This window comes from Montipora foliosa, chromosome 1 (assembly GCF_036669935.1).
Source record: "Montipora foliosa isolate CH-2021 chromosome 1, ASM3666993v2, whole genome shotgun sequence".
Classification (NCBI taxonomy): domain Eukaryota; kingdom Metazoa; phylum Cnidaria; class Anthozoa; order Scleractinia; family Acroporidae; genus Montipora; species Montipora foliosa.
In genome coordinates, this window is record NC_090869.1 from 71,024,032 (window position 1) to 71,036,531 (window position 12,500).

The following is a 12,500-nucleotide window of genomic DNA, read 5'->3' on the forward strand; positions in this document are numbered from 1 at the left end:
GTCGGTTAGTTACAGAAGCTCTTTAAATTCAAGGGAAGGGGGAGGGGGCGGGGGCCCCTGGGCCTACCCCTAAATAAACTATGATAATGATAAACTATGATAATGTATCTGTAATAAGAAGCACTAACGAAGAAGAAATCCCGATGGATTTCTACGATAACGAATGATTTAGAGAAGAAAAAACGCATCGACGTTTCTGAGCGCGGTGCATCTCGGTAGACAGAGAGTCTTTAAAGAACTTTTTTAAGGGCACGTTCGATTGACCGTATTCCGGAATAGGAATACATGGAATAGAAGTTAGAAATCCTTCGTTTTTACGGAGATTCACATTAAAATTATCAAACACTTGCTAAAACGCTATTTTAAACATATGTTATTATCCTTGTTGCTTCAAAAGCGACAGACATACCGTTTTAAATCATCACTCCACGTATTCTTATTCAGGAATAGGGTCAATCGAACGCACCCTAAATGTGAACAACTATTCTACGATCGCACATAGCCCTAAGGTTAGCCCACGGAATGTGGACTTTGGACTTCGGATTAAAGAATTGAACTGGATGTGAAGCACAACAAGTATGCGATAACGATGGCCGACTGAGCAGAAATCAAAGTAAACAGCAAAACAACGATAGCACGTTCCTATCAAGATATTGAAACATAAAAAAAATAATAATTAAGGTTAAGCTAGTGTGAAATAGTGTGAAGCCTTCTGCTTAACTGAATCCTTTCCGAACAACGTGGAGGCTACCCGTAGCCTCTTGTCTTTAAAACTTTGTTTTTCAATTAAAAGTTCATCGTTTTTTCAACCCACGAAACACTGAATTTGAAAATATTCTAGAGCGAAAGCTAAGCTTTCACTTTCTCGAGGTCCGGCCGTTTTGCAGCAGGATATTTAACTACTCTTCACCGAAGTGGGGTTGGCTAGTGGTAAATATTTACTAGCCAGCACTAGCTACCGACATTGAGGTGAATAGTTGTTTTAGTATATAATAAAACAGTGTGATAATATAGCAAAAAAAGATTATTTTATTATTACTGAAACGATTACAATATTTTCGGGCGCAAATCCCGCGCGAACTGTAACAAAGAATACTCTGAGTTTGCTTAGCCAATCAGAGCGCGCCCTCAACGCTATCCATAGAATAGTATATACCAATAACTTTCCTTCGGTCGCAGTACTTAATGCATAGTTCCATCTTTTTACGGGAAATGTGCTGGCTTGATGGTATAATTTTACACCATAACAGTGGCTACCTTATTAACTCGGTTCAAAACTGAAAAACATTCAGTTGTCTAATTTTTTTACAAAACCGACCCCACACAACACGAACAAAACTTCAAAACTTCGCCGAAGAGACAAAACAAGCCGAAACTTACTAGGCAAATAGAATCCAAAGGCAATCATCGTCCTGTGCGGGACAATTACTATCTTGGATAACCAAAACACGCAAAAATCTGAGAACGAGACTGTGTTTACTTTCATGATGTTTCAAAAAATCAACATAGCAGCCGATCATGTAACGGAAAACAGTGAGTTGATAGCCTTTTAACAGCGAAAACGTCCATTACTTGGATAAACTAACTTACATACCTCCATCTTCATTGTTTTCTATTGAATATTGGCAGCAATCAGTCAAGCTGATGTAAGCGACCACAGCAATCCATTGATGTCCTTGCTCAGGCATTTCAACGAGAATCGCCATCATGTCATTAATCCACAAGGAAAACAGAGAGCTCGTGATTTTATCATGAAAACCTTCGGGGACCTGGAACTAAAGACTTGGTCTGAAGAATTCCAGCCTGATTACCCGCAGGTAAGAAAATGGAAAGAACAAAATGATATCAAACAAAAACTGCTACAGCCGAATAGAAACAATTGCGGGATTGACATTCACTGTCCTTTGCATGGCTCCGTTTTATTCTTCCTAGTCAAACTTTCTTGACCTTCGGCTTTTCATCTTTAAACCTTCGTATCGCTCGATGTGAAGGAATCCCGAATCCAGCAAATGTGAGGCTTTGGAATCTGGAATCCAGAGAGTGGAATCTGGAATCCATTGTATGGAATCCAGAATCCACATTTTTCTAGGCATCCAGGATCCAATGAAATTCGGCGAACCCTTGACTTTAGAATCCGGAGTCCACAACTCATGATTCCAATCCACGACCTTGGATCTGGAATCCGAGGGCCATGCACCTGGATTCCTTTAAATAGGGAGATTCCTATTTCTTTTTATGATATCCATAGGAATTTTTTACCTAAACACACACAGCGATTGCACTGGAGCGGCATTCTTCCTCTCGTTCTTCCAATGAAGTCTAAAATCGTCCGTAAATATAAGAAAAAGGTTGACTGTTTTTTTTTTACTTTGCTCAAGCAGTAACCAACTTTAGTTTGTCGAGGCATCGTTGTCTCAGATAACATTACATATAGAGAAGTGACGATAAGGAGTCTCCCAGAAATAAACCTCTCCTGATCCGGTTAAGGTCTCAATAGGCCATTTTCGAAATATCAAATATTCAGCTTGATCGTGAGGGAATGAGAACAAAGACAATAGGAACACGTTGGAATGAATGTCAAAAATATTTACATATCATCCACTTTTCTTTGTTTTTTGTCCTCTAAACCTCTCTTTCAAGCTGAATTTTAATATATTGAAAAATGCCTATTCCCCATTCCTGCCTACAGTGTTGTTCTTCTTGTTTTCATACTTGTTTAACCAAACGTAGGACACTCTCTGCAGCTTCTACCAACTTAATGCATTCTATTATCCATAAGTGTAGCCCTTTCTGTAACCGATCCAGAGCATGGATAAGTTCGCCTTTTTGCCTCTAGGATCTGGCTTCAGTGCCATCTTACATAGTCCTATGATACATTATTTTTATCATTATCATCATCATCGTTATCATTATCATTATCACTATTATTATTATTACCAATATTATCAACATTTAGTTAATTCACCGTGAATCGTTATTTTGGTGTCTTTCTTTTACAGTTTTGCTGTCAAAATCATACGTATTAGACCCAAACATTGCTGAGTTCGCGACAGACCATGTTGAGTGAAACGCCATTTTCGAAACCAGGCTCTGGTTGGTTGATAGGTGAATATTGGAAATTAACTCGATTGGTTTCGATAAAGCGATCCACATTTTGAACAACTCACTTTGGCCACACACAGCACGCATTTGATGAACATAGCTTTTATCTCGCAAATCAAAGTGGAAGTAACACGCACAGACGGATCCTCGCAAGAAATAAAGCAAAATAGAAAAAAAGGCATACAGCTTAGCATGAAATTGATTCTGTTCTTTTGCGATGTGGAGTGCCAATTTCATTGCTCGTAAAATATTGAGCAACTATATTGCTTCCATTAAAATGCAACTCAAGCTCTCTCTCTCTACCACCATTACGTTGGCAACTGCGTGTTGAATTATTCAACTTCAGTGTTATTTTTTTTTTACCCGTCCGCTGAATATATGTATGGACCTGTCAATTATTTTAGTTTGCTTCTGGCTACAATATTGTTGGCATGATTCCTGGCACCCTTGCTGGTTCACCAAATGACAGATTGTTTGTGATTGGCGCACACTATGATACGGTGCGTACGACGTCATCCGGTGCTGACGACAACGGATCTGGTGTGGTCGCTCTGCTGCAAGTTGCAAAACAAATTGTGGCAGGTTGGTATGTGAGGAAGACTCTGAACGCGCTTTTGTGCTGTAAGATCAGTTTTACACGTTGAGGGCGGATAAACAAAAACCTTTTGAAGCAGAGAAGATGACCACTAAACAAATCAACTTACATAAAAACGTCGAGTCCGTGATTCGAGCCCGGGCTACATTGATGAGAGGCGAGTGCTCTCAAAATGTCGCTAACTCTGCTCCTTTTGTTTGCTTCGTAAACCAAAACCAAAGCGATCTCTGTGACCAATAGAAAGTAGCGCACATATTGCTACGAAACAAGCGGAACTAAAGCAATTACATGTGACTTGCCCAAGAGCGCGGGAAACAGCGTGTGGAAGTCGCAACTGGTTTCGCTTTGGTTCTAATGATCATTGATTAAAAATTGGTGCCAGATTTTAAGGCGCTCATAATATGTAGTAATTGAAATTGCGTAATTACTTTCGACATTCACCCAAAAACCGTTATCATTAAGACTTTTAAAAAATAGGGCGTTCTAACTTAAGGGTTGCATTCGATTGACCGTATTCCGGAATAGGAATACGTGGAATAAAAGTAAGAAATCCATCAAAATTGTCAAACACCAGCTAAAATACTATTTTAAACATATTTTTATTATCCTCTTTTCTTTAAAATGCCAGACATACCGTTTAAAATAATCGCAGTGATCCTTCGTATTCTTATTCCTGAATAGGATCAATCGAACCCTAACCCTAACCCTAAGGCAGTAAATTGTGAGTCATGGTAGGCCAAAAAGACTTGGAAACCGTGCGCCGTACAGTAGAGAATAAAAGTTAGAAAGAGAAAGAGAGTCTCAGTCCGCCAGAAACATCTGCATTTCATTGAAGACGCTTTCCATCGATAAACTCAAGCAGGGCGTCAAGCGTTTTCTTGTTGGTGTTATCACAATTTTCCATCGCAAGTTATCTTTGATCTGTTACTTCAGTCAAGTCGTAGCCTCAGTAGTTCTTTCCTCGTTTTGTTTGCTCCTCAAAGAGAAATTTAAGCTGCGAAAATCATTCATATCATTTTCACTTTTTTCTTCATGCAGATTTTAAAACGTGCTCTCGTGCTTTCAGCATCTTATTTGTCGCGTTTGATTTCGAAGAATGGGAAGATTGTTCCAATAAAACACTTTACCCTAAATGCGCCTGCGGCCAAATCGACTGTGGTAGCAGAGCCTACGTGGAAAACCTCACCCTTTTTTACAATGGTTCGCTTTCGTCGAACGGAAATCTCCAAGGGGCGATAATAATGGATACCGTGATGAACTACAACAGCACTCCATACTCCCAGATTCTACCAGGCGTCACTAGTCAATTACTGCCTGAACTTTACAATCAGATAAAGAAAGATGAATTTCGTGGGGATTTCCTCTCTGTTACTGGGCGGCAAGTGGATGACAGAAACTTGATAGATCTGTTCTGGTATCATTACAACCAAGTACAGTCCGGTAGGTGATAAGAATTGAATAACTAAAGTGCTACTATATGACCAAAAACTTCAATTTTTGTTTTTCTGCAACTATGCTAACTAAACATTAAGTGATCCAAGTTTTAAGCACTTAAAAAGGTACCTGTTTATTTTAAATGGAATTTTCGCGTTTAGTGGCCCGCTAGTAAAATCTTGAGAGAGCTGGATCGAGGAGAAAATGACGTCAAAGACAACCGTTTAAGAATGCAATGCGTGTGTACGCGGCTGAATAGAATTAATAAGCAGCACGGGAGTTTCGGACTTTTAAACTCGTTTTGCATATATAATGAGCTGTGTTTACACGCTGAAATTTTAAGCTAGTGAGTAGATGACGTCAATTTTCCCTGGATTCAACCCTCTGAGATCCAGTAGGTCAGTTTGGAACGTGAGTAATGGTGGACTGTGAAATCCAAAACTTACACTCAAAGTAAACAGCCTTTGGGTAAAGACCAAAGCTCAAAATTTGCCAGCCAAGCGCTAAGCAATCACACTTTCAAATTCTGAAGAAAAAAAGGAAGTGATTTTATGATCATAGTAGCACACTAAAATGAAACCCCAGTCAAACTTAGACATATACTTAAAAGACTGAGACTGCTCCATTTTACGAGTGTTTAAAGCTATTCGGCCGAAGCGGATAATATCATAATACTCTTCAGTTCTTCAGTTTTTTTTTTGTTCAGTTTCATTACTCAGTTAAGCTAATGTTGCTATACACCAAGTAAACAAATAATAATAATAATAATAATAATAATAATAATAATAGTAATAATAATAATAATAATAATAATAATAATAACAATAATGCATGGTGCAAATATATATAATAAAAATTCTTAAATAATCAGATCAAGTTGAAACCTAAATTGGGGAACGGACAAAGAGTTTACAACATTGAGCTGGGAGCAGGTTCCAGTCTATAACAGTTCTGGGAAAAAAAGAGTATTTGAAAACATCCAGTGATGGAGAAAAAGTGTTTCAATTTAAAGTCGGTAACCTAATCCTCAGGTTGAATAGCAACAAGGCCTTTTAAGATCTTAAATATCAAGGTCACCCGGTCCCGTTTTCTCAAGGTTGAAAGCTCTGGCCATTTTAGTTTCTGCAGTGAGGCTGACACGCTTTGTTGCCATTAATAGTTGTTTAATACAAAACGGATAGCACGTCTTTGGATCTTCTCGAGCTTGTCAGAGTTGCGTTTGGTGTATGGGTCCCAGACGGAGCTAGCATAGCAGAGGATGGGTCTTACAAGGCTGAGTTAAGCTCGGGCTTTGACTTTAGGTGAGCACTTATACATGTTTCGTCTAAGTCACTGATTTAGGGAGGTAGGCCCTTTCCTTGAGATGGATTCGATATGCTCGTTCCAGCTGAGAATATTTGAGATCTGGACGAAGATACTCTTTGTCTCCATTTTCTCTTGGGGCTTAGAATGGTCCCAAGAGAAAACAAAAACAATGCTTATGCAAAATTTGGGTGGACAAACATAGAGTATCATAGTATTTCCCGCTTCGGCCAATAGCAGCAGCTACACGGGTCAGTGGAAAGTCGAAACAGACGTTGAAATCACCGAGGATCGAACTGGTGACCTCTTGCTCCGAACGCCGCGCACTAACCAACTGAGATACGCCTATTTCTTCTGCTCCTTTTGTTTATTTTGGGCGCTAAATAATGACAGTACGTAGGACAACCGGAACACGTCACAAGTATTCAAGATGAAGGCGCCCGGAATATAAGGGATTATGATGGCATTTAAGTATTTCGGATACAAATTAAAAAGGTTTCAAACAAATTTGATCGTAACCATTATTTTCTGTGGTTTAAAAGTTATTTTATTGTTGGAGTCGAGGTTCCCTCTGATACAAGCTTAAAGTGCATTTAACTTCAAATATATCCTTTTGCAGAAGGAAAATGTTTAACATATATTTTACCTTTGCTTCTCTAGATTTTTTAATAGGCGTAATGAGGTACGAGAGAGTAAAAGTTGGCATTCATTTGTCCCCTAGCCGACCTAATGACAGGCATGGGTTTTTCTTGAATGGCGTCAAGAACTAATTTACATTGCTAAAGTTCTTTCAAAACTATAATGCAAAGTTACTGTACCGTAATTTATTGCGTCATCGAAGGAATAAGCCCATGCCTGGCAAATCCACGGCTATGCATGGGACAAACGATTGCCAGCATCTTTCTCTTACTTACCCTACGAGGCACAGTAAAAAGTAAAATCTAGAGAAGCAAAGGTAAATACAAGTTTATTATTTAACTTTTGCTTAAGTAAAAATTTGGTTAGGTGCAATTTAAGCCACGATTTTGCAAGCTCGTTCCCAGGGTCTCTGTCGTTTTCGAATATGAGCACTAAGAGAGAAAAGATCAACTGCCGGGCGGTATTTATAAACATGAGCCTTCTCGATGCTTAAGTTCCCTATTGAGTAAATATGATCGGCGATTGAACGGTTTTTTAGTGCAGAAACGATAGAGAGTATTAAGCAGTTAAGACACCGAGTCGGACCTGAACAAGAATGTCACTTAACAACAGGTTTGATCGGGAACAACGTTTACAGACGCTCTGTACATGCGAAATATGCATAGTATTTATGTACATTTCTTTATCGTACTCTGCTCAACAACGACAAGATATAACCGAATCTAAATTAGTACCATGCATGCTACAAGCTTTAAGATCGTTTTCTAACATTAATTGTTAATGAGCAGAACCTTTCAATTTTTTGTTCATGCAATACTATGAAATACACAAGAGTAGTCTTTAAAAACGAGGGTGACACGTTAACCTTAACTAAACAGTTTTAACATGTGGCCTTCAAATTAAATCTTGCTGTGGAGCACAGCACCGCAGCTAGATGTAGTTTACCGTCGTCAACTTTTGATGAGGAAGGAAAACCAGTGTACGGAGAAAAACCCTCGGAGTCAGGTTGATATCGAATAAAACTAACCCACACACAATCGCAGATGTAAATAGAAGTAATGTCTACTTTTCCTTCCCTCTATTTACTGTCTCTGTTGCCTTACTAACGGTTAACTCAAAAGTAGGAGTTAAAGGTCGGTTGTTGTTCTTCTTAAAAAAAAACTTGCAGACCTAAAGGACAAGACTACTATGTATTCGGTGAAACTTCCTTTCCAAGGCCAACCTTCAAAGCTTCCTGCTTATGCGTACTACGTCATGAGTGACTTTTTGAGAAGTGATCACGTATCATTTTGGGAAAGCATCCCATCCTTGAGCGCTATTTTCCTCAGTGACACCGCTGACCTCAGGGGCCACATGACTTCCTGTTACCACGAGGATTGCGACAGGCTTTCGAGAGTAACTCCTCGAATGCTGCAATTTTTGCAGAAGACTATTGACGTCATCTTAGCCTTGACCAATGACGTCACCAAGATGTCATGTCCACAGCGGATTCTAAAAGTCACCCACTCCGCTGATGTTTCAGGTAGGAGATTACCGGAACCCGATAGATTTGCAACCCAGTCTCTACTTGTGAAATAACAATTATTGTTAATTCCTAATTTGCTCTGAATTTACTATAAATGGTTTCAATCACGTGATAAGGCAGCCATGTTGGTGCACAAAACAATAGCAATTTTCATTATAATAGTCAAATTCCAAAAAGACCTTTTTTTTCTATTGTTCTGTGAACCTACATTGGCTGCTGTCACGTCAGATGAAAACAATCTTTTACGGAGCCCGATAAATTTGTTGACTCATCGCTCCCTCGTTCCCAGGACTTTTCCCTTCACTTTAGGGTGGAACGAGAAAAGCGAAGGAAAAGGTCCAGGGAACGAAGTTGTTACCCATAATTGTTACTGAATGATTTGGGTGACTCAACAAGAAATTATAAATTGCCCATATGATTACAAAGCAACAATGATAATCATTTTCGGGTTAGCTATGAGACTTTGTTATACAGGCAGGAAACAAAAAAAGAAGTTTTTTTTAAAAATATGATTGATTGCATTCTGACAGAAAGTTAATAACTCTTTTCACGCGCCATTATTGGTTAAATAGGAGGTGTTCAGTTATGTTCAGCAACTATTCATATCCCAGCAGCCGAAGCAGCATAATACGTCTCTCGTCTGTCTTTATACATGGCAAAAAAAATGAGTAACTAAATGCCGCTGTAAAATAATAAAATTGCCCAAAGTCGTCCAGACGCATTTTGGGTCTCTAGCAGAAAAACGGTCAAACATGACGAAACATATGGAAAATGAATAACGTATTGTAATTCGTTTAGCTTTTCTGTGATTATTATAGTCATTCCGGATTTAAGCCCCCTACGTCCTTCTTAAGCCCATCCAAAACCCCTTTCAATGTTGCGTGAGTACAGGCCTCATATGTGGTAAGAAAGTCTAATTGATGAACTGACATTTTTGTTTCGTCACCTTTTCGTAGAGGATGGTATGGCGGCATGGGGCGTGGCGTTGATTGCGATTGGCATGATTTTGATTGGTGTAGTGATAGGCGTAGTAGCAGCGGTGTTCTATCAACGCTGGAAGAAACAGCAAGGCCCACTGGTGACAACACACGACCTGCCCATGCAGTCAAACACCAACCCAGCCACATAACTAAACCTATTTAATCATTTTTGCCAGAAGCTCATAACCAGAAGTGTCGACCTCTGCTATTTGGCCTTAGCCAATCACTTTACTGTATCTTAATTTAGAATACGGTTCCCACCAAATTATGACCAATCAGGTTGGGTCTCGTGACCACAACGCCTCTGATTTGCCTCGAACCAAGTAACCGCACGAGAGATTGGATTGATTGTGCTTGATGCAAAATAGTGGATCGCGGATTTTTCGTGCTTTAGGCAAAATCGTGGATCGTGCAAACAACACATAACCGCCACGTTTTTTTGAATACATAATACCGAAAAGTGATCAGCCGCATTCCATTGCGGATCGAGACTTCTGAGCAATGGACTCCTGTTTTTATTGAAGTCTTTTTTACCAAATAAACGACTTTTTTTAGGTCTTTTCTATCGGCAGTTTTGTGTTCGCAGCTAATCTATTCGAATGATTTCTATAAAAATGACATTTTGTGTAACATGCAGATACTATTGTTAAGACACAATAAGGCAATCACATAATACTGTAGATATAGAAAAAATACTGATTAAGGCTGGGGTATGTTTAGCCTCAAAGTTCCTATTGAAAACGTGAGGCCAAGAGCCCAAGTAAAATTGTTATTTGTAAACTATATAGAGTTAAAGGTAAAAAGGTAATTAAAAGTAACTTTATTTAACGTCAGTAGTTCCCTCAGCTACGAGGCTGGTATCAATGGAAGTTGACGGTGCACCCTTTACCCCCCTCGCTCTGTCACGGTCACAGCTCCGTTTTACGGGTATTTAAAGCTATAGATACACGGATCAAAGGAAAGTCGAAACAGACGTTTAAGTCTGGCCTGCGCGCCAGGGTGGCTACACTTGTGACAAATTTTGGCGAGAAATTGAAGGGCGCGCGAATCGCAGACTTCAAGAGACCTGGGCACTAAAAGCATACATTCCTACTTTAATTTCATTGGCTAAATAGTTTTTAGTCGCGTCGCAAGCGCGGGCAAAAAGTAGGAGCTTTGCTACACGGCAACTATCTCTGCAATTTTGTCGCGAAAGTTTCAACTCTGGCGACATTAGTCTTGCGATTTTTTCATCTGTCGCGTCGCCAGTTCAAGGGTGGCTACACGTGCTATTTTCATCTCGCGCTGGCGACGCGACAAAGTTTGAAAAAATCGCATCACCAGCGCGAGCAAAACATCGCTCGTGTAGCCGCGGCTTTAACCTGGCAAGTTTTCCGTGACAAGTCTACTTGTCAAGGAAAACTTGCCAACTGTACACACCAGCAAGTTTTCCTTGACAAGTCTTTCCTTGACAAGTTTTCCTTGGTAGTGTAAATGAAAAATATGACAAGTTTTCCTTGAAAAGTGCACTTGACAAGTAATTTACACTAGCAAATTAAATATCGTCCTTGACAGTCAAGTTTTTCCTTGACAAGTGTCCTTGTTCAAAACTAGCATGCTTGAACAAGGACACTTGACAAGGGAAAACTTGTCATATTTTTCCATTTACACTGCCAAGGAAAATTTGTCAAGGAAAACGTGTTAAGGAAACCTTGCTAGTGTAAATGAGGCTTAATGTGTCTTTGCAAGAATTTGTGAAAATATTTGAAATATTAACAAGAATTCGTCTTTTGGTTTAATAGGCTTTTAACCACACAGAGAGAGACGAGAGACTACTTTGTTCAAAACAACCCTAGGCTTCTAGAACAAAAAATTTCTGTTGTTTTTCTTGTTATTGTTTACATTGACGTGCAGGTCATTTCAGATGAATCACTTTGTTTTCCTTAGGGTGGAAAACAAAGACTTAAAAACGAAAACCCTGTGATGACTCGCCAATAAAACAACAACAGAAACTATGTGCTTTGGCATGTGGAGTTTGATATGTTATTTTCCCTGGGGGAGAGAGGAGGTAGTGTGTTGCAGTGATTAGGGAGCTTGACTTTGGACCCGAACATCCCGGGTTCACGACCTGTCCTGGGGCCCGTTTCTCGAAAGTCCCGAAAACTTTTCGGACCCGAAAAGCCATTTGTGAAGCTGCCAACCACTTGTTTTGGAAAGTTGATATTTTGACACGTTTTCAAGGTAACAAAACACAAAATGACTGTGAATTTTTGCAACTTAAATCCTCTCCGTTCTTGAGATACAAAGTAAATTGTCACACCCGAAAATGGCCCGTAAAGTTTCGGGACTTTCGAGAAACGGGCCCCTGCCCACTTGTTGAATTGACTCTTGTAGTCCTTGATTCAACTTCTCGGCTGCACTTGTAAATAGCAAAATGATATTCCTCTGGTGCGTTTCTTTTAAAAGATCTTGCTCTTTTCGTTTATTGCGTTTCATTGCCCCTCCCCTATGGCGAGGGGTCGTATATATATACGGGTCTTTGTGTTTCCGGGTCGTCGATCGTCGTTTTCCAAATCTTCGTCAATTTCGATATTACACCCATGTCGCCACGAAGGTGTTGCATGCAATTCAAATTTCCCCATTTCCTCAGCAAAAAACATGTGAAATTAGCAAAATTCAACGTTTTAATTAAGCGGAGATAATGTGAGTACACAAGGAGCTTTTTTCAGGGTCTGCTGAAACAAGGGGAAGAAGGAAGTTTGGCTACAATATTACGGTACGATACGATACGATACGATATGATGTCATACTTCGACTGAGTGACTTCTACGTACAGTTACGAAAGAAGCCTGAAAAAATAGTACGGGCATGAAAGAGATTAAAGCATAAGGACAAGAGCCAAAGGTAATCTAAAGGAACATGTATTTCTCACGCAGAATGAGTT

General features: G+C 39.5%; 1 protein-coding gene across 1 annotated transcript in view; it reads left to right on the top strand.

Moving 5' to 3' along the window:
- The window catches only part of LOC137980832 (uncharacterized protein YfbL-like), a 22,038-nt gene extending 11,633 nt beyond the window's left edge, over positions 1-10,405 (top strand). The window contains exons 2-6 of the mRNA XM_068828249.1: positions 1,630-1,817; positions 3,507-3,684; positions 4,736-5,137; positions 8,241-8,594; positions 9,554-10,405. Coding sequence (XP_068684350.1) covers positions 1,630-1,817; positions 3,507-3,684; positions 4,736-5,137; positions 8,241-8,594; positions 9,554-9,726 — 1,295 coding nt within the window. The 3' untranslated portion in view covers positions 9,727-10,405. The remainder of the gene's footprint in view (positions 1-1,629; positions 1,818-3,506; positions 3,685-4,735; positions 5,138-8,240; positions 8,595-9,553) is intronic.
- The last annotated feature ends 2,095 nt before the right edge of the window (positions 10,406-12,500 follow it).